This window comes from Cricetulus griseus (assembly GCF_003668045.3).
Source record: "Cricetulus griseus strain 17A/GY chromosome 1 unlocalized genomic scaffold, alternate assembly CriGri-PICRH-1.0 chr1_0, whole genome shotgun sequence".
Taxonomy (NCBI): Eukaryota; Metazoa; Chordata; class Mammalia; order Rodentia; family Cricetidae; genus Cricetulus; species Cricetulus griseus.
This window is the reverse complement of record NW_023276806.1, coordinates 190,205,595-190,228,680: the sequence shown is the minus strand read 5'-3', so window position 1 is coordinate 190,228,680 and position 23,086 is coordinate 190,205,595. Positions and strand designations below refer to the sequence as shown.

General features: G+C 40.2%; 1 protein-coding gene across 1 annotated transcript in view; it reads left to right on the top strand.

Moving 5' to 3' along the window:
• The window catches only part of Trim24 (tripartite motif containing 24), a 96,609-nt gene that overhangs the window by 56,504 nt on the left and 17,019 nt on the right, over nucleotides 1-23,086 (top strand). Inside the window, 5 exon segments of the mRNA XM_027391468.2 lie at nucleotides 8,173-8,287; nucleotides 11,728-11,874; nucleotides 16,504-16,621; nucleotides 18,692-18,960; nucleotides 22,496-22,669. Coding sequence (XP_027247269.1) covers nucleotides 8,173-8,287; nucleotides 11,728-11,874; nucleotides 16,504-16,621; nucleotides 18,692-18,960; nucleotides 22,496-22,669 — 823 coding nt within the window.

Below are 23,086 nucleotides of genomic sequence, written 5' to 3'. Positions count from 1 at the left end.
TGGTGGTGTGTGGTGCTACTTTTTCTTTCTGTCCATTTCTTCTGCATTTTTCCCTAATAATAAAAATAATGGTTTCATAAAACATAAAGTAGTTCAAGCCAGCAAAAGATTCTACTAGGCACCCAGTAAAAAAGGACCCCTAGCAGGTGCTGTCTGATCTTCTGTGCAGTTTGAGTGAGTTCTTAGAGTCAAAGAAACACAGTTCTAGTTTCTCTTTTTTTCTCCATTTTTAAATTTATATTAGAAACAAGTTTGTTTTACATGTCAATTCCAGTTCCCTCTCCCTTCCCTTCCTCCCCTGCCCCCCACTAACTCCCTATCCCATACCCTTTCTGCACCCCTGGGAGGGTGCGGCCTTCCATAGGGGGTCCTCAGAGTCTGTCAAATCCTTTGGAGCAGGGCCTAGGCCCACCCCTGTATGTCTAGGCTGAGGGAGTATCCTTCTATGTGAAATGGGCTCCCAAAGTCCATTTCTATGCTAGGGATAAGTACTGATCTACTACAAGAGGCCCCATAGATTTCCGAGGCCTCCACACTGACACCCACATTCATGGGGTCTGGATCAGTTCTATGCTGGTTTCCCAGTGATTAGTCTGGGCACCAAGAGCTCCCCCTGTTCAGATCAGCTGTTTCTGTGGGTTTCACCAGTGTGGTCTTTGACCCCTTTGCTCATCACTCCTCCTCTGCACCTGGATTCCAGTTTAGTGTTTAGCTGTGGCTGTCTGCTTCTAGTTCCACCAGCTGCTGGATGAAGGTTCTAGAATGGCATATAAGTTAGTCATCAATCTCATTATCGGGGGGTGGGGGAGGGCATTTAAGGTAGCCTCTCTACTATTGGTTAGATTGTTAGTTGGGGTCATCCTTGTGGATCTCTGGACATTTCCCTAGTGCCAGATTTCTCTTTAAACCTATACTGGCTCCCTCTCTGATGTTATCTCTTATTTTGCTCCCCTCTGTTCTTCCCCCTACACAACCTTCCTGCTCCCTTATGTCCTCCTCACCCCCCCTCTTCTCTCCTTCCCATTCTCCTAGTTCCTTCTCCCCTTTCCCTATGCTCTCAATTTGCTCAGGAGATCTTATCCCTTTCCCCTCAACAGGGGACTATGTATGTCTCTCAGAGTACTCCTTGTTGCCTAGCTTCTCTAGTGGTTTGGATTGTTGGCTGGCAATCCTTTGCTCTATGTGTAAAATCCATATATGAGTGAGTGCATACCATGTTTGTCTTTTTGTGACTGGGTTACTTTGCTCAGAATGGTTTCTTCTAGTTCCATCCATTTGCCTGCGAATTTCAAGATTCCATTGTTTTTTTCTGCTGAGTAGAATTCCATTGTGTAAATGTGTACCACATTTTCTCTATCCATTCTTCAGTTGAGGGGCATCTAGGTTGCTTCCAGGTTCTGGCTATTACAAATAATGCTGCTATGAACATCGTTGAACAGATGTCCTTGTTGTGTGATTGTGCTTCTTTTGGGTATATGCCTAAGAGTGGAATTGCTGGATCTTGTGGTAGACTAATTTCCATTTTCCTGAAGAATCGCCATACTGATTTCCAAAGTGGCTGTACAAGTTTGCACTCCCACCAGCAGTGGAGGAGTGTTCCTCTTTCTCCACATCCTCTCCAGCATAAGTTATCATTGGTGTTTTAGCCATTCTGACAGGAGAAAGATAGTATCTCAGAGTTGTTTTGATTTGCATTTCCCTGATGGCTAAGGATGTTGAACACTTTCTTATGTGTCTTTCAGCCATTTTAGATTCCTCTGTTGAGAATTGTCTATTGAGAATTGTCCACTTTTTAATTGGATTGTTTGGTGTTTTGGAAACTAGCTTCTTGAGTTCTTTGTAAATTTTGAAGATCAGCCCTCTGTCGGATATGGGGTTGGTGAATATCTTTTTCCATTCTGTGAGCTGCCATTTAGTCTTGCTGACTGTGTCCTTTGCCTTACAGAAGCTTCTCAGTTTCAGGAGGTCCCATTTATTAATTGTCTATTTCAGTGTCTGTGCTACAGGTGTAATGTTCAGGAAGCGGTCTCCTGTACCAATTTGTTCAAGGGCACTTCCCACTTCCTAATAGGTTCAGTGTGGCTGGATTTATGTTGAAGTCTTTGATCCATTTGGACTTAAGTTTTGTACATGGTGATAGACATGAATCTATCTTCAGTCTTCTACATGCCAGCATCCAGTTATGCCAGCACCATTTGTTGAAGATGCTCTCCTTAATCCATTGTATATCTCTAGCTTCTTTGTCAAAAATCAGGTGTTCGTAAGTATGTGGGGTTAATATCAGGGTTTTCAGTTCGATTCCATTGGTCTACCTGTCTATTTTTGTGCCAATACCAAGCTGTTTTCAGGACTATAGCTCTGTAATAGAGCTTGAAGTCAGGGATGGTGATGCCTCCGGAAGTTCCTTTATCTTGGGTCTTTTGTTTCTCCACACAAAGTTGAGTATTGTTCTTTCAAGGTCTTTGAAGAATTGTGCCGGTATTTTGATGGGGATTGCATTGAATCTGTAGATTGCTTTTGGCAAGATTGCCATTTTTACCATGTTGATCCTACCTATCCAAGAGCGTGGGAGATCCTTCCATTTTTCTGGTATCTTTAATTTCTTTCTTTAGAGACTCAAAATCCTTGCTGTATAGGTTGTACAGCACTTGCTTGGTTAGTGTTACCCCAAGATATTTTATGTTGTTTGTGGCTATCGTAAAGGTGATGTTTCTCTGATTTCTTTCTCGGCTCTCTTATCATCTGTATATAGTTAGGGCTACTGATTTTTTGAGTTAATCTTGTATCCTGCCACTTTGCTGAATTTGTTTATCAGTTGTAGGAGTTCCCTGAGTTTTTCGGGTCACTTGTGTAAACTATCATATCATCTGCAAACAGTGAAAGCTTGACTTCTTCCTTTCTAATTTGTATCCCCTTGATCTCCTTTTGTTGTCTTATTGCTCTAGAAGTTCAAGGACAATATTGAAGAGATATGGAGAGAGTGGACAGCCTTGTCTTGTTCCTGATTTTAGAGGAATCACGTTGAGTTTCTCTCCATTTAGTTTGATGTTGGCTGTTGGTTTATTGTATATTGTTTTTATTATGTTCAGGTATGTTCCTGTTATCCCTGATCTCTCCAAGACCTTTATCATGAAGGGGTGTTGGATTTTGTCAAAGGCTTTTTCAGCATCTAGCAAGGTGATCATGTGGTTTTTCTTTTTCAGTTTGTTTATATGGTGGATTACATTGATGGATTTTCGTATGTTGAACCAACCCTGCATACCAGGGATGAAGCCTACTTGATCATGGTGGATGATTTTTTTCTGATATGTTATTGGATTCGATTTGCCAGTATTTTATTGAGTATTTTTGCATCAATGTTCATGAGGGATATTGGTCTGTAGTTCTCTTTCTTAGTTGTGTCTTTGTGTGACTTGGGTACCAAGGTAATTGTAGCCTCATAAAAAGTTTGGCAGTGAACCTTCTTCTATTGTGTGGAACAATCTGAGGAGTATTGGTATTAGCTCTTGTTTGAAATTCTGGTAGAATTCTGCAGTGAATCCATCTGGCCCTGGGCTTTTTTGGTTAGGAGACTTTTGATGACTGCTTCTGTTTCCTTAGGGGTTATAGGTCTGTTTAAGTTGTTTATCTTGGTAAGTGATATCTGTCCAGAAAATTGTCCATTTCTTTTAAATTTTCAAATTTTGTGGAGTACACGTTTCTAAAGTATGACCTGAAGATTCTCTGGATTTCCTCAGTGTCCATTGTTATGCCCCCCTTTTCATTTCTGATTTTGTTAATTTGCCTGTTCTCTGTCTGCCTTTGGTTAGTTTGGATAAAGGTTTATCTATCTTGTTGATTTTCTCAAAGAACCAACTCTTGGCAACATTGATTCTTTGAATTGTTTTCTTTGTTTCGACTTTATTGATTTCTGCCCTCAGTTTGATTATTTCCTGGTGTCTACTCATCTGGGGTGAATTTGCTTCCATTGTTCTAGAGTTTTCAGTTGTGATGAGAACTCTCTAGAGTGACTATTCTCTAGTTTCTTCATGTGGGCACTTTGAGCTATGAACTTTCCTCTTAGTACTGCTTTCAAAGTGTCCCATAAGTTTGGGTATGTTGTGTCTTCATTTTCATTGAATTGTGGGAAATCTTTAATTTCTTTATTTCTTCGTTAACCCAGGAGTCGTGCAATTTCATCTTGTTCAGTTTCCATGAGTTGGTAGGTTTTCTGCAATTTGTGTTGTTTTTGAATTCTAACTTTAAAGCATGGTGGTCTGATAAGACACAGGTGGTTATTCCAATTTTTTTGTACCTGTTGAGTTTTCTATGTTGCTGAGTATGTGGTGTATTTCAGAGAAGGTTCCATGTGGCACTGAGAAGAAGATGTATTCTTTTGCGTTTGGATGGAATGTTCTATAGATGTCTGTTAAACCCAGTTGGGTCATAACTTCTGTTAGTTCCTTTGTCTCTTTGTGAAGTTTCTGTCTGGTGGTCCTGTCCAGTGGTGAGAGTGGGTTGTTGAAGTCTCCCACTATAACTGTGTGAGGTCTTACATGTGATTTGAGTTTTAGTAGTGTTTCTTTTACGAACATTGGTGCCTTTGTATTTGGGGCATAGATGTTCAGAATTGAGACTTCTTCCCTATGGATTTCTCCTGTGATGAATATGAAATGACCATCTTCATCTCTTTTGATTGATTTTACTTTGAAGTTTATCTTGTTAGATATTAGGATAACTACACCAGCTGGTTTTTTGGCTCCATTTGATTGGAATATCTTATCCCCACCCCACCCTTTACTCTAAGGTAATGTCTGTCTTTGAAATTGACGTGTGTTTCTTGTATGCAACTGAAGGATGGATTCTGTCTTTGTATCAGTCTGTTAGCCTGTGTCTTTTTATAGGTGAGTTAAGACCATTACTATTGAGGGAAATTAAGGATCATTGAGTGCTTATCCTTGTTTGTTTTTTATTTGTGGTTGGTAGAGGTATTGTATGTGGATTTATCCTACTTTTTCTTTTGGCTTTTGGTAAAGTGGGATTATCTATTGCCTATGTTTTTGTGAGTGTAGTTAACTTCCTTAGGTTGGAGTTTTCCTTCCAGTACCTTCTGTAGGGCTGGATAAGTGGTTATATATTGTTTAAATCTGTTCTTGTCGTGGAATATCTTGTTTTCTCCATTTACAATGATTGAAAGCTTTTCTAGGTATAGTAGTCTGGGCTGGCATCCGTGTTCTCTTAGAGTTGGTAGAATATCTATCCAGGTCCTCTGGCTTTGAGTTTCCATGGAGAAGTCCGACATAATTCTGATAGGTTTGCCTTCATATGTTACTTGGCCTTTTTCCTTTGCCCTCTTAATATTCTTTCTTTATTCTGTATGTTTGGTGTTTTAATTATTATGTGACAAGGGGTCTTTTTGTTTGTTTGTTTGTTTTTGTGGTCCACTCTATTTGGTGTTCTGTAGGCTTCTTGCACTTTCATTGGCATGTCTTTCTTTAGGTTGGGAAAGTTTTCTTCTATGATTTTGTTGAATATGTTTTCTGCACCTTTGAGTTGGGTTTCTTCACCTTCTTCTATACCTATTATCCTTAGGTTTGGTCTTTTCACAGTGTCCCATATTTCCTGGAATTTTGTGTTAAGGATTTGTTGGACTTAAGATTTTCTTTGCTTGATGAATTTATGTCCTCTAGTTTATCTTCAGCGTCTGAGATTCTGCCTTCCATCTCTGTTGGTTATGCTTGCATCTCTGGTTCCTGATTGTTTACTCAGCTTTTCCACTTTCAGCATTCCCTCAGTTTTTGTTTTCTTTATTGTCTCTATTTCAGTTTTCAAGTCCTGAACGGTTTCCTTCAGCTGTTTAATTGTATTTCCTTGGCTTTCCTTGATTTCTTGCATCTTTTGGTTTATCCTTTCTTCCATTTCTCTGAAGGATTTTCTCATTTCCTCTCTTAGGGTCTCCATCATCTGCATGAAGTTGTTTTTAAGGTTGATCTCTTGTGCTTCATCTGTGTTGGAATGTTCAGGTCTTGCTGGAGTAGAGTCTCTAGACTCTGGTGGCATCATATTGGTTTTTCTGTTGTTGGTTGTGTTCTTATGTTGTCGTCTTCCCATCTCTTCTTCCAGTGTGTGCAGGTGGTGTCTCTTCCTTTCCTGGTGTGTATAGGTCCAAGGTTCTCTTCCGGTGGATGCAAGAGGGTCCAATACTCTGATGGGTCTGAGGCGGGTCTGAGGCACTAACTAACTCTCCAGGTGGATGGGAACAGGACTAGCACAGAGATGTAATCAGACTCAGGGTTGCTTGGTCCTCAGGGGCTGAGTCTGCCTGCCTGCATACCCCAGGACAGGAGTTCCCAGAGTGGGCAAGCCAGAGTTGGGCCCAAGGCAAGGGCCAGAAGCAGCGGGAGTAGCCCAGTGATCTCAGCAGACTCAGGGTTGCTTAGTCCTCAGGGGCCAAGTCGACCTGCCTGCAGACCCCAGGACAGAAGTTCCTACCAGTTCCAGTTTCTTAAATAAGGTTGTGTCTTCAAGTTTGCCTCTTCTAGGAAGTCTGGACTTTTATGGAGCAAGCAGCTCTAATGGGTGATTTTATAAAAGCACAACTTCAGCAACTTTAAGTTCTAATTAAGTCAGAAGTATAACTGTTTTCTTTACTTTCCTGTTTGTCTAGGAGAAACCAGTTAATAAGATATCTGTCTTAAAGTCATTGAATAACACTAGGCTTAATTTCTTTCTATGTAGTTTAATATTTTCTTAAGGGGGTCCCTGCAGGTGTCACTGCAGGCAAGGAAACAAATTACAAAGAGGTGAGAATGAAAGCTCAGTTCAGTTTGACTTTATCAAACTGGATCAAATTTCTAGAGTCTGATGCCAGGTAGTTTATTGTCAGCATATTTAAACACAGTAGAATTGGGGGCAAAGTTTCCAGGCAACAATCATTCTAGTCCCAGGGACGCATTAAAGCTTAAGATGTAACTACATAGAAACTCCTTTACAGAGTACATGTGACCTTAAAGGTAGGTTCTGTAGCTAAAAGGTTAGTGTGGTCTCTTGACGGATAGTGTAGAGGTCCGCAGGCTACAAAGCACAGTGACCTCTCCCCTAAGGATGGGTTCTATTAACCTAGGGTGGTGGAAGGCGGGGATAAACATTGTGGGGGATTTGAGTGAGGTCTGCCTTCACAGATAGCAAAAGGTTGCCCGGTCATTAACAGCATCCACTCCCAGCCTTCTGTGTGGAAAACACATATTTCTTTCTTTGAGAAGATACCCTGCATGATTAACATTCCTGATTGCTTGGTGATCTGTGGGTGCTAGGACCTTTGTGTCCCCAACATTTCCTAAGTAAGCTTATTAGTAAATCTGTTCTAATCGTATTTAATGTTAAACTTTGTTAATTTTTTTCCTCCTTTTCAGCTACTTGACCACCCCCCCATTTCCATGTCTATTGGGGGTGTGTGTGTGTATGTGTGTTTGCATGTGTATGGGCACCTGGATTTTGCTGGTGGGCATGTACATGAGTATACGTGTGTATGGAGGCCTGAGGTTAAATGTCAGTGAACATCCTCTGTCTTGTACTTTGTTCACTGAGGCAGAGTCTCTCAGTTAAACCAGAGCTGGCTGACTGGCTAGTATTGCTGGCCAGTTCACTCTGGGGATCCCGTCTCCATTTCCCTAGGCTGGAATCACAGGGGTTTCCACATCTACCCTGCATTTGTGTGGGTTCTGGGGACTTTGTGCAGCAGCAAGTAGTTTGCCCTCTGGACCATTTAGAAAAGTAAACTAATTGTTATGGTTGACTCTTGCTTCTCTAACCTGCTGTGATGAAAAGTTGCCAGTTCAGACACCTGAGATCAGAGTTATCACACGCACAGAGCAGAACCTGCCCCCCCCCAGTCATGATTTCGTTTTATCTTGACTGTAAATTGGTGTACTTCACTCCCTGTCCCTGTCCTTTTAGGTCAGCATATTGCTTTTGCTGTGTGACATATTTTTTTAACCATGTTCTTTAAAATGTACTTACTCTTTAACTGAATTATTGTTTCTAATGTCTTCTCTTCTAGACAAATTAAATAGGGCTTAGAGATAGAACTTTGAAAGACTAAACATTTTAGTCTAATTTAGATATTAAAATAGCCAATATTTGAAAAATCTGCCATTAATTTTAGATATTCTGTCCTTTTCAATTCATTTTCAGAATAATTGAAGTAAATCAAAACCAAAAGCAGGTGGAACAGGATATTAAAGTTGCCATCTTTACGTTGATGGTGGAGATTAACAAGAAAGGGAAAGCCTTGCTGCACCAGCTTGAGGTGAGTCAGGGCAACGCTACGCTACGGGACTGTGCCTCGGCGTGCTTCCCTTTGCCGCCTGCTTAGAGCCTGCCATACATGAGAATGGTTTCATCCCCAGTGTGCTCTACAGCACTAAGCAAAAGGCTTCACTAGGGATATCTATGAATGCTGATCAGTCATCTTAGACATTTACTGAAGTGACAGCCATTGTATCACCAATGGGATGGTGGAGTTAGCAGAATTTTCTAGAAAGGTACACTGTTTGAGATATTTAGTTTTTGAATAGAGTCTCGCAACCATAATAATGTTCCTGTCAATAGCAAAGCTGTAATACTGATCTCTTAAGATTATATACTGTGTCACCTCATGGCCACCCGTCTTTGATGTATGTACTCTGTAATGCTTGCACTATGATAAAAATACTAAATGACACATTTATTACAGCCTGTTGTTAGTAGTGTATGGCATTTAATTAACCTGAGAAATTAGGTAAAATAGGTGTAATGGCTTATGCCTATTATTTCAGCATCCAGGAGATAAAGGCAGCTTGGATTTTTGTGGGTTTCAGGCTAGATAGGCCTCCATACTGAGATCTCTGATTCAAAGCAGCAACAAAAATAAAATATTGATAAAATATTGTATACATTTTTTTCCTGTTTTTTTGTTTGTTTTGTTTTGTTTTTTAATCCCTGTGTAGCCCAGGCTGTCCTAAAACTCAAAATCCTCTAGCCATATCCTCCTAGATACTGGGTTCCAGGCCTGTGCTATCATACCTAGCTGCATTTCATAGTTTTAGTTGTGAAAGCAGCATTTAGGGAGTATATGCTCAAGACAGGTTAGTTGTTCAGAATTACAGGTAAAACAATTTTAAAATGTACTATGTTGATCATTTTTGTCATTTGGGGGTGGGGTGGGGAGGATAAGATCTCACTTTGTAGACCAGGTTGGCTTCAAATTCATAGGAATCCACCTGCCTCTGCTCCCCAAGTGCTGGGGTTAAAGGCGAGCGCCACCATGTGCGCTCTTAATTCACCAAAGGCAACAGCAGATGTCCTTGTTTGACCCGCTATACTATAAGGTTACAGTATATATGACATGTAAACTTACTGTATAGTGTTTATTCTTTGAGTGTGTCAAGAGAAAATTTATAGTCAAGAAGCAGTTGAGAACAAGAGCAGAAAGAATGCTAGTGTGTAAAGAATTGAACTTTAATTCATAGTTGACCAATTGATAAGATCTGTATTGGAAAGTCCTATCCTTGCTGGAAGTGATTTGAATAGAAGAAATCGGTGCCCACTTATGGTAACTGTGTTTTTAAGATTCTGTGGTTGCTGTTTTAAAAATGGGCACTTTAAGCAGAATTTGATGTTTTCAGTTTTTTACACACATCACTTTAACAGTAGTGCCTTGGCGTTGTTCACTTGAACAGTGTTAAAAAATAAGGATGAGGGCTAGAGAGATGGCTCAGAGGTTAAGAGCCCTGGCTGCCCTTCCAGAGGTCCTGAGTTCAATTCCCAGTGACTTCATGATGACTACCAACCATCTATAATGAGATCTGGTGCCCTCTTCTGGCCTGCAGGCATACATGCAGCCAGAACATTGTGTATCTACATAATCAATATATCTTTAAAAAAGAAAAAGAAAAAAAAAAAGATGAGTGAGACTCTACACGTTACAAAACTGTGCTTGGTCTTCAGTGTTAGTGTTGGTGAACTTAGACTTGGAAATTTCATAGTAGCCATTGAGTACGCCTCAAGATTTGAGTAGCCATTGAGTACGCCTCAAGACTTGAGTAGCCATTGAGTAAGCCTCAAGACTTGAGTAACCATTGAGAACGCCTCAAGACTTGAGTAGCCATTGAGTACGCCTCAAGACTTGAGTAACCATTGAGTACGCCTCAAGACTTGAGTAGCCATTGAGTACGCCTCAAGACTTGAGTAGCCATTGAGTACGCCTCAAGACTTGAGTAGCCATTGAGTAAGCCTCAAGACTTGAGTAACCATTGAGTAAGCCTCAAGATTTGAGTAACCATTGAGTAAGCCTCAAGACTTGAGAAGCCATTGGGTACACCTCAAGACTTGAGACGCCATTGGGTACACCTCAAGACTTGAGAAGCCATTGAGTAAGCCTCAAGACTTGAGTAGCCATTGGGTACGCCTCAAGACTTGAGAAGCCATTGGGTACACCTCAAGACTTGAGAAGCCATTGAGTAAGCCTCAAGACTTGAGAAGCCATTGAGTACGCCTCAAGACTTGAGAAGCCATTGAGTACGCCTCAAGACTTGAGAAGCCATTGAGTACGCCTCAAGACTTGAGTAGCCATTGAGTACGCCTCAAGACTTGATGCCCACTCCTCTGGTTCAGAATATCCCTGCGCAGCCGATGAATAGAGTCAGTTTTGTTTGCTACCTCATAAAACCAAGATACCAGAGCTTCATATTCTCAATTTCCAGTAATCTCAAGTCTTCAGAAAGTTCTCCACTCCAAAGACAGCACTGCAGCTTGCAGAGGTCACATGCAGCTAGTAGGTAAATTACCTTCTGTCTGAGTCAGAATTAAGGTAGATGTGACAAAGACATTGACAGTAAGCAGCACCTCTGGTAGTTCAGCAGTGCAGCTGTATGATTGTCAAACAGACCTGACTAGGGCAGGTAGTGAGAGTTTAGTTCCATTGTTGTAATTGCTCTAAACTAATAGAAAGCCCTGTTACTGCCTCCTTTCCTAGGTTATGAATGAAGTTTGTGTGTTTGTTTTTTTAAATAACCCAAGTACAGTGCCTTCCATTTTTTGATTGCTATCTGTTTTCTAAGTATATATTTTCTACGGAGAAAGGCTGTATTCTGACCCCCCCCTTTTTTGGGGGGGGGTGCCATGTTGGCATAGAACTCATTACTCTGGAGAATGTATTAACAGTAGTACTTGCCTACTGGCTCCTCTAGTAACTCTCAAGACAAATAATTTGATTTCTTTTTTTTTTTTTTAATACCAAATACAAGATAAGTTTCAGCTACCATCAGATATGATTCTGGGTACAGATTAGTGGCAGTTGGAGTTAGAATCTCTAAAAAGTAGAACTGTGTATTGGTTAAATCTTAGCATGAACTAGTAATTTGAGTAGATAACTGGATGATATGTCTGTTTTCTTGTGTGTTTTGAATTGAACATTTACAATTTTATAGCTGATCCATGTCTGCTTTTTTGTTTGTTTGTTTAATTTAGCAAAATTCCTACAGAGACCAATATAAAACCAGACCTATAGGCAAAAGTTGGAGACAACTCTAAGGCAGTACTTTTATTACATTCAGAGTGATGCTTTGAATTATGAAGGAAAGAACTTATCACTTTTGATTACTGTCGGTTGAATACAGAGTGTTTCTTATTCTGAGTTGATTATCTGGAAATAACCGTTTAAATAAATGTGAAGTATAGAGACTAATGCTGAAATTATTTTCTTTGCAGAGTCTTGCAAAGGACCATAGAATGAAACTTATGCAACAGCAGCAGGAAGTGGCTGGACTTTCCAAGCAGTTAGAGCATGTCATGCATTTTTCTAAATGGGCTGTTTCCAGTGGCAGCAGTACGGCATTGCTTTACAGCAAGCGCCTGGTAAGATGGATAAATGGGGGGGAGGGGGTTTCACGAGCACCAAGCAGTGGTGGCGCACACCATTAGTCCTACACTCAAGAGGCAGAGGCAGGCAGATCTCTGAGTTCCAGGCCAGCATTGTCTACAGAGCTAGTTTCAGGTCAGCCAGGGCTACACAAAAAATTCTGTGAGGCGATCGTGCGTGCACAGGGGATGGGGGAGGCGGATGACAAATTGGTGGGTGTCTGAGTAACTTGGTGCATGGCTTAATCCCAGCACTGGGGAAATTGAGTCAGGCCACCCTAGTCTACATGGTGAGTGTTCCAGACCTACTAAGATTGCTTTGTGAGTCTTTATCTACAAACACACACACATATATAATCAACACACACACACACACACTCACACGTGCAAAAAAAAAAAAGTCAGCAATACAAAAACACAGAGATAAACTATTTACCCTCAATTTTTTTTTTTTTTTTTACCAATTGACCAATTAAATAAAACATATTTACCTGTCAGGTGGTGGTGGCCCACGCCTTTAGTCCCAACACTCAGGAGGCAGAGGCAGGTGGATCTCTGTGAGTTCAAAGCCAGTCTAGTCTGTAAAGTGAGTTCCAGGATAGCCAGGGCTACACAGAGAACTGTCTTGAAACACACACACAGACACAATGCACGCATGCACACGCATACATATATATTTTTTTTACCTGAAATAAATTTTAATTTCTTGTTGCCACTTCTATTTGTTCTCCCTGCCCCCCCCCATTTTGTGGCAAATGAACCAAACCAGTATAATAATAAATACTGAAAGTAAACATTTACTGTCACCTACTGCATGTCACGATATAATCCTAAGCATTTCCCATGTTGAATGTTTACCTTGTAACTAGATGTGCCTCGGCATTTCATTGGACAGATGTTGAAAACAGGCACAGAGGTAGATAGCATGCCTAACACCGTCCTGGAAAGTGCTGTAACCAAGCCTTACCACGGAGTCTGATTACCCTGTCAGCCTCACTCGGCAGCATACCTTTCCCTTGGGTATTGAATAGGGCCACCAGGATGACCCACTGAAAGTGTTGCACTGCACCAGCAGCAAGTAGCATCACTGGCCAGTGCATTTGGCAGGGGCCAAGCTCCTTTTCCATTGAGCTTCCAGGGCTGCTTATATCCTTGATTCTCAGCTTTGGTTTGAATAGCAAGACTGCGGCTTAGAAAGTCAACAGATACTTAGATTCTGAAGTAGTAAGACTCCACTTTTGTCCTTTATACCTCAGAATCAAGTGGCAGAGATAGCACATATGTGTTATATAAGTTTGGCTCATTAAAGGCAGTCTCTCAAAGTGTGGCTGAATGCTGTTACAATACTGACTTGTAAACATTTCTAAGATTATTCTTTTTTTAAAATTTTTGGTTTTTAAATTTATTTTTATCTAAAATTATTTTTTTAAAGATTTTATTTATTATGTATACAACATTCTGCTTCCATGTATATCTGAATACCAGAAGAGGGCAACAGATCTCATAACAGATGGTTGTGACCCACCATGTGGTTACTGGGAGTTGAACTCAAGACCTATGGAAGAGCAGTCAGTGCTCTTAACATCTGAGCCATCTCTCCAGCTCCTAAAATTATTCTTGATCATGAATTGTTTTACTTTTTTTTCTTTCATGATTAACAGTGATTTAGTTGTTTTTACTGCTTTAAGCAAAAATAATTATATAGTATAGACACATTTGTAGCTAACTTTTTGAAAATCAGTCTTTGGCCTTCAACATTATCGACCTTTTTCTACTGCTGGTACTCTGTTTCTACATATTTGACTTCTGTTATTTTGAGATTTGGTGTGAGATAATAAAGCAATTTTGTCTTATGTTAATTTCAGTTACAGTGGTATCACTAAGCATAGCCTACTATTTTATTCTTGTCGTAAATAGCAGGGGCTTTGTTGGTTTTTTGGGTTTTAGTTTGTTTGCTAAATATCATTCCATTGTATATGAGATTTGATATATGAAGATACAAAGGTCTGTAAATGTGTTTATCACTGTCCATCAACAGATACACAAAGGTATAGAGATCTGTATGTACATCTATCAGTGGACATATTAAGTTGTTTTTCTATCTTTACCCCCATGAAAAATACAATAGACATGGAAGGCCACAAATTTTTGCCATGTTTTTCAGTTCTCTGGGAATAGATGTGGTTGGAGAGTTTGCTAGGGCATGTACCACTAATTTTAATTGTTTGAAGAACCTCCATACTGTTTTCCATAATAGCTATACCAATTTACATTCCCACCCATCTCCACCCCTCACCTGCACTTCCTGTGACCATTGTTTAACTAAGAGCTGTAGCTGCAAGTGTGATGTGGTGAATCCTTGTGGTTTTGAGTTGCATTTAGCTTGTTGGTTTGTGGGGTTGAGCTTCTGTTCATAGACCTATTGGACAGTTCTTCAGACTCGTTTATAGTTGTGTTTCTGTGTAGGAATATGCAAATGTTACAGGTGCTGTGGAAGCCAAGGGCATCCGATCCCCTAGCGTTGGAGTTATTGGTCGCCCATGTGAGCCTCCCAGAATGGGTGCTAAACAGTCTTCTGAAAGACCCGTAAATGTCCTTAGCTGTTGAGTCATCTCTCCATCCCTGCTAAATATTTTTATTTTATCTTTGGGAAAATGACTATTCTTTTGCTGTGTGTATCTGTGTGTCTCTGTGTGTTTTGCTAACTTGCCCTCCCAATCAAGGAAACATTTTTGCTTAATATTTTTTGATTAGGCAGAAGCATTTTAGTATGATTTAGCCTTACTTCTTTATCTTATATCTTCTAATTTAGTTAGTTCATCTTTTCATATTCTGAAGAAGAGACAGAAACTGGCTGAGCCCTATGAAGTGAGAGCATACATTCAAAAGTCCAAAAGTATATTTTAAAATACTTAAACTTCACATTACTTTCTTAGAATTTCTCTTGTCATCTGTTAAACTTTAAATGTGTGTTATTATTTAGAAGGAAGGCAGGAGAAATTATGTTAGTAGAGACTAAGAAAAAGCCGTAATTTGTAATGACCTTGGGTATTTCTTTACTGCCCATGGGTAGGAGAGTATGAAGGAGCAAGTATGACAGAGGTGATTGGATCTCCTGCCTTCCCCCTTCTCCCATCCCAACAATCATGTCTGTTTCTGGCCCTACTACCAGCTCCCTACTCCCAACCCTCAGTACTCAGAACACGGTGCTCTTTGGATGCTTGACCATAGAAAGCCTTTCTCTCCCCTGAAACACATTTGTTTATGCTTCTGTCTATCACAACCACCACCCACTGCTATCACGGTTGGTTCTCTGGGCTTGGGCTCCAGAGCTACTGGGACCATAGGCACATATCACCACATCTGGCTTAGACTATTAAAAAAGCTTAATCCCTAAGCAGTTTTTGTTTATTTAATTTTTTAGGGGGGGGTGCTTTTGTTTGATTGGTTGGTTGATTGGCTGGTTTGGTTTTTTTTGAAGCAGAGTTTTTCTGTGTAGCTTTGGAACCTGTCCTGGCACTCTCTTTGTAGATCAGGCTGGGATTAAAGGCATGCACAACCAATACACAGCTAATTCCATTTCCTAAACAGAGATTCAGTTGTATCTCTGTAATTCCTTAGTTCCCTAAATCTAGATTCTGAATACTTTAAAAGACTAAGTAATTAGGGACTGGAGAGATAGCTCAGCAGTTAAGAGCACTGGCTATTCTTACAGAGAGGTCCTGAATTTAAGTCACAGCACTGATGTGGCAACTCACAGCTGTCTTTAACTCTAGTTCTGGTGTATCCAGTACCCTCTTTTTTGTCCTTCAGGGCACCAGGCATGAACATGGTACAACAACAAAAAATGAGGGGGGGGGGAGAGGAGAATGGAGGGGGGGAGGAAGAGAAAGAAAGTAGCTCAGTAGAAAGGAAAGTGAGTTGATGGTTTTGTCCTTAATTCTAAAAAATGTTATTTGTTTTCTGCTCTAGTTGGTACCATTAACCTGGGAGAGGAGGGCGTAAAATTGAGGCAGACTAAAGTCTCATGCAATAGCCAACTTTATTCAGTGCATCAATTTATACACCGAGGGTTAAGAAGTATCACATGGGTAAGGTGTTCAGTCACAAGGATAAGCCACACATGGCAAAAACATGTTTTTCCATCAAGACTCGTGAATAACAGCAGCTGAAGTAAACCCACTCCTGTCTTTCTCACAAGCACTCAAATCAAAGAGTTCTCACAGGACTCCTTTCTTGGACCATGCTCTGACAGTTTTAACTTGCTACTTTAAGATACTTTTTAGTTCAGTAAGCAATACAGCCAAGTCATATCACAAAGTTGTGACATTTGAACAGAAAATTTTGTTTGTTTACTTATTTATTTAGAGACAGGGCTCTGTGTAACCATGACTGTCTTGGAATTATATGGACCAGGCTATCCTCCACTCAGGAGATCTCCTGCCTCTGCCTCAGAAGTGTTGGGATTAAAGGCGTGCGCCACCATGCCTGGTTTATATGACCATTTTTATAACTCACCTGTGATTGTCTGCACACATGCCAGAAACTGTTTTAGCTGTTGACCGGACAGATAAGGCATTATTTGCCCAAGAAATACACTAATGTTCTTTCTCTTCTCCCTTCTAGATTACATATAGGTTACGGCATCTTCTTCGTGCCAGGTGTGATGCTTCTCCTGTGACCAACAACACCATCCAGTTTCACTGTGATCCTAGTTTCTGGGCCCAAAATATTATCAACTTGGGTAGGCCATTATGTACATTTTCTCTGTGTGACTATTTTGGTGTAGAACTCTGTTGGTCATGACCTGTTACCGAATGTAACATCCCTATCCATTTTCTTGTTTTACAGCCACACGTTTTTCCAGTGTGTCATTAATATAGTCATATGGTAACACAGATGCCTGAGCATATACATACTTGTTTTGAGATGGTATGAAAATACATTAGCTTATAGGTATCTAAGGTTGGGAATCTAGGAGTGCCCCTCCCCTAATAGAATCCTGTTTGTGTTTCAGCTTTATTTTTTGTTTTGTTTATGTATATGGGAGTTTTGCCTGCATGTATGTTTATGCACCATGTGTGCAGTGCCCATAGAGACCAAAAGTGAGCATATGATCCCCCTGGAATTAGAATTACAGAGGGTTATGAGCAGCCATTTGACTGCTGGGAATGGAAGAGCAGTCAGTGCTCTTAACTACTGAGCCGTCTTTCCAGACCTGTTGGTTACCTTTGTATCAGAGTGTATTTCCTCTTGACTGTATGTGATATGGAGGCTTTGGTGTTTGGGGTGTCAATTGGGGTTTTGGTAGTTAGAATGTTTTCTAAAGAAATACTGTTTTCCCATGTGGAGTCCAGAAGAAGGCATTTAATCCCTGGAGCTGGACTTACAGGGGGTTATGTCCTGTCTAATTTGGGTATTGGAAGCTGAAGTCAGGTCTTCTGAAAGAGCAGCAAGAGCTTTTAACCACTCAACCACTTCTCTAGCCCCACGTTACCCTATTTGTGTTGGTGGTGGTGTGGAGGTGTAGGGGTGGAGCACAGTTGTCATGTAGTTCAAGCTGGCCTGAGCTGGCTGTGAATGCAGAATCCTGATCTTCCTGTCTTCACCACCAAAGTATTGCGATTATAGATGCCCAGCACACAGCCTACCCAGCATGAAATCATAGAGTTATGAGATTTTTTTCTCCCAATCTTGTTTTTCGTAAGATAATTTCTGACTTTGCAAACTCAAGCTTTTAGGTGACAACACTGTGTCACCATTTCAGAAGGGTGGACAGCAGTATAAGTTTAAAACCATTCTTCAACTTATTTGAACTTCAACTGTTTCATGTTATTTACGGAAAGTTTTCCTTCTCCTCCCTTACCCTCCCCATTTGCTTTGGGTTAGATCTTTACCTGGTCAGGTTATAAATTGTGCTGAGGGAGAGGGGTACAGGGGTACGTAAGTAGTTGATGGGTGACATACAGAGAAGTACTCAGTCTTAAGTATTGAGCTCATTGAGTCAGAAAATAGCATCTTGGTAACAATAGGAAGTAGGTAATCTTTGCAAGGAATGCAATCAAAAGTTACCACTAAGCTATCTTGCTGCTCTTTTAAGTGAATAAAAATATTCTTTTGCTCTTCAATTTCATCACAGGGACATGATAACTAACAAAATCTCCAAAGTTCCTTAGACATTTTTTCTAACAACCAGTATTTCCTTTGATGGCAACTTGGGTTCTGGATTTGTTTTAGCATCATGGAACACAGTTGTTCCCCACCCACCCCACCCCCACCCCCGGCATCAGATTATATGTGAGAAAGGAGAAAAAAACACAGCTGGTGGAGATATGCGTTCATCACATTGCACAATGAAAAGAGAAGAAACAGGTTTAGCCCAATGTCAAACATACAAAGGAAAAACAAAAAGAATCATAAGAGCCTAGGTGATAGAGACCCCTGCAGGACAATTGGAGACATATTCCTAGCCATTTGCTTATCCAACACCTGGACTCTCAAACACTTCGATTGACCTTACTAAAAGAAACAGCTTTAGAAACAGAAAATGTGGGCTAGGGAGATGGCTGTTCTTGAAAGTCTTAGTATTTTTAATGAGTTAGTACTATATTTTCATAAAAATTTTTACATGGTCAGTTCGTATAGAATACACATTAAAACCTCATTGGGATCCTCTATTTTTAATACTTCAGAAGGGTCCTTTGTCCAAAATTCTTTGTCAATTGAAGTCCAACTCAGTAGCCATATAAAATAAAGTGTGGTATTTCATCAGTTATCAAAAAGTTTTTATCTTCTTTTCTTTGTCTTTACTTAGGTTCTTTAGTTATCGAGGATAAAGAGAGCCAGCCACAAATACCTAAGCAGAGTCCTGTCGTGGAGCAGAGTTCACAGCCACCAGGTGGTTTACCTTCCAACCAGTTATCCAAGTTCCCCACACAGATCAGCCTAGCTCAGTTACGACTCCAGCATATGCAGCAACAGGTAATGGCTCAGAGGCAACAGGTGCAACGGAGGCCAGCACCTGTGGGTTTACCAAACCCCAGAATGCAAGGGCCCATCCAGCAGCCTTCCATCTCTCACCAGGTAAATTTGGAAGCAGGCCTGTCCTAACTTAGATAACTGTAGTGTGATTGTGTTCAGCACCTTATAGTAACCAGCACCACCACACACTGTCCTTCCTTTAGATATTAAAAAAAATGACTACATTAAAGGATCCTTGATCTAGCACCTAGTTTTTAGCTCAGCTCCAAACTGATTTAATGATTTATTTGTTTGCTATATCTATTTTCAATCTCTACACATTGTCATCCAGTTCTGGCAAGGGATAAATGTTTGCATTCCCAAATAACTTATGCTTGTGATGGATAAAAAAGTTGTGTACCTCTAATCCCTATATGTGTGCATGAATCTCTTTGGAAATAGTATTTAGAAACCCACACTGCATTCTAGAAGCTAGGGTAATATACAATGGAGAAAGTCAGGGGCTCATTAGAATCCTGTCTTCAGCCTTTTCAGTTTTTCCTGAGCAAATCCATATACTATTCCTATTCTTACTAGATGTGTAATATTCTGTCGTTTTTCAATCCTTTTCTTTTTGGCATGTGTATGCGTTTTATGATGAACAAGTGTATCTGTGCATGTCCTCATGCACACATGTCCTATGTGGATGCCAGAGATTGACACCAGTATCTTCTTGTATGGCTTTGCCACTTACTGAGGCATGGTCTCAGGGAGCTCACTGAGTTAGCCAGTCTAGGTAGCCACCTTGCCCTGGAGAACATCTTTCTCTACCTCCTGGGTGCTGAGATTATACGTCAGCATCTTACTCACCCATTCACTGAGTCATCTCTCCAAGCCCTCCAAACCCGTTTTTGTTCCATGTACTTTTATGCAATACTTTAACCAATCCTGTTTAGGTTAGATACGGACGTACCTCGATGAATAAAGAAAGGCCTGGCAAAGAGTTCATCCATCTCTTTCATAGAATATAAAATTTTTATTTAATTTTATATTCTCTGTGTGGACCTGGAGTCTGTAACGATTTTGGTAAATGGTGCAAGAGAACTGGAGTTTCACAAAGGTCAAGCGCAGGGACAGAGCTAGGCTAAGAATTCTCATTACATTTAAGACAAAGCTTAGCTCAAAATGCCTTGGCAGCAAAAGCGCAAAGGAAACGGGGATAATACAGACGTGAATAAAAAAAGAGACATTAATTAATTAAATAGGGGGAAAACTTTATTTTACTAGTAGTTTATTAGCACTAGTATATATAAAATGGTTCTTTATGGAAAAAGTATACAAATGGCATAGACTCTTGAATAGCAATTAGTAATACATTGAAATAGCTTTCAAAGAATCCTTCAACCTGAATTGAGAGTTATAGACATCCATGCTTTTGTTGTTGTTTGCGCATTTCACAGTACCGGGACACAGCCCAGGCCCCTGCACAGGCACCTGCACGTGTTCTGCCAATACTTTTTAACCTGGAAAGGAGTGAATCCGTCATCTTAATTGCCTTCTTATTAAGAAGTAACCAAAGCAGTCACTACCCATGTAAAAGAAGTTGCTTTCACATAAAAGCAATGACAATCAAAATGAGCATTCAGGCCTTCAGCCTACTTTTCTCAGAAGCTGGCTTTTGATTTTCAGTCTGTAGCATTTGGTAGTATAATTTATGAAAAGTCTCTACTATGCAACTTAATTTTCTAATCTAGAAGTACTTCTTACATCTTTATGTATTATTTTTTAGTCTTCTATCCTTTTTCTTAACTTCTATTTAAATCTGTTCTGTCAAATACCCACTTCTACCTTTTTCCTGGCTATTAGTTTACTATCTCCCTATATTTTTAGTTTCTTCATTTTCTACCAGCTTTTGTGCCCATAACTGTGCATACACATGTCACTTTTGCACTGCCTGTCTGAGACAGGTGGTGGGTCTTTGTGTCTGTGGTTATGTGCAGGGTGCAAATCATATTCTGCACTTGCCCATGGAGACAGGTAGACTGAAAGCATTGTGCTTATAAAAAGTCAGTTACATGATAGTTCTTCTAAAAATAAACCATGTCGCTTGCTTTCTTAAAGTGCTGGGTGATGGCAAATGTAGATTAGTTCATTATGTAGAAAAATAAGCAGAGCAGACTTGATAGACTGTTGATTTAGTGCTCTACAGTCCACACTATTGCACCCTATGGATATATCTGTTCATTTGAGAGCACTGGCATGTTATCACCATATGTGATTTATAGCCATTGTTCTCACTGTGCCCATGCCTGCAATTTCACCATGCTCAGGTATTTTCCTCATTTGTTTTCTTTTCATCTTGTAATTCTTGAATGAATTATTTAAACAAAATATCACTACTTTTGCTATTTATTTTAAAATCATATCTGAACCAGTTGGTGGCACATACCTTTAATTCCAGCACTTGGGAGGCAGAGGCAGGCAGGTCTCTGTTGAGTTCAATGTCAGCCCGGTCTACAAAACAATTTCCAGGATAGCCAGGGACACACAAACTCTGTCTCTGAACCCACCCACTCCCCAAAAAAATCGTATCTGGTTTTTAATAGTCTTTTGGATTTGTTAAAGTATTCTCATAAATTAACCCAACTGTAGCAGTTCAGGAATGGGTAGAATACCACCTACACTTTGCTCACCTGTAAGGGTCTTAATGATAGGCAGGGTTAGCATTTAGTCCCAGACCTCTGGCATCAAGTGTCTTTTATTTTTTTGGTTGAATTACTATTTTGAGCAGTTACCGAGAGGATGAGACTCAGATGACAGAAAATGTCTATTCTCCATGAAAAACCATTTGGGTGTTTTTCCTTAAAATTTAGAAAATCTCTACTGTAAGTCCTCACTATTTTCTGCTTGTTTTTTTCATAGTATAAAACCCTCATATCGTAAGTTTCATAGAAAAATCACCAACAGTTGTTAGGTCTTCTGACTTGTTCTCTGTGCAGTTTCCCACTAATTCTATTTTGTTCTTCACCTGTGGAATTTCAGCCAGTCTAGAAACAGTATATAAATCTGTTTTTCACTGGTTCTGTAATACATTCTTAACTGAGGGAAAAAGGGCGAAAGGAATTGCAGAAGTAGGAAAAACTGGGGGGCAGGGGGGCAGAGCTACACTTCAAGCCTTCACAGTTTGAGGTATTGGTACTTTATAGGTGATAAGGACTTAGTTGTTTCTCTAAAGGGAAGACGTACTCCTTCTCTAAGAAGCTCTGATCATACACATTTATGGTGTCTTAAACAAAGAAGCAGCAGATGCCCAACTGTAAAGACAATTGAGTGCTGGGAAAGAGACTGGCATGAGAGCTTGGGGTTTGCTGAGCCTACTGGCTTCAGCAGTAGGAAGAGGAGACAAGCAGGTGTGTGCTTCCTCACCTGGCCCCTCCACCAGGAAAGCTCCTTTCCTTCCCTTTCCCAGTCACTTTCCCCCTTCCCCTTTTAAAAGTAGATGACTGCCATCCTCCCCGTTGCTTCTTGTGGTCTTAGTGAGTCTTCTATGGCAGAGCGGCTATCCTCTGGAATTTTACACAGGAAAGATCTGGGCCTCTTTAGGAGAACACTGTTACTGCAGTGCTTTTGTTTTTTTGTTTTTTTTTTGTTTTTCTAGCATCCACCACCACGTTTAATAAACTTTCAGAATCACAGCCCTAAACCCAATGGACCAGTTCTTCCTCCTTATCCTCAACAGCTGCGATATCCACCAAACCAGAATATACCACGACAGGCAATAAAACCCAACCCCCTGCAGATGGCGTTTTTGGCTCAACAGGCCATAAAACAGGTGTGTATCACCTTTCTGTGCATTGTATTCTGTGCTTCGGCTCATAGGAACTTACAATGAGCAACAAGTGAAGAAGCTTGCTTGCCTGCTTGCCTTTTTAAATGAATAGGAATTCCAGAGCACACTTAGAAACAGATCTGTGGGGACAGAGGTACAAAACTACATCTCGGTGCTTTATCATCAAGGAGTCCTTACCTACTCTCTGTTTATGTAGTCAAGGTCTAATTGAACATCCCCAGTTTTTATTTAATAATACTTAAAATTTCATACTGTTCTATTTCATCATTATAAGTGAAAGTTTAAGTTGTTGCTTGGCATCAAATTCTATTTCTTTTCCTAGATTATGGCATTGGAACGTATGTTATTTTTAGATATCACTCCAGCTATAAAAATAAAGAGTTCCTTGCAGTTATGCTG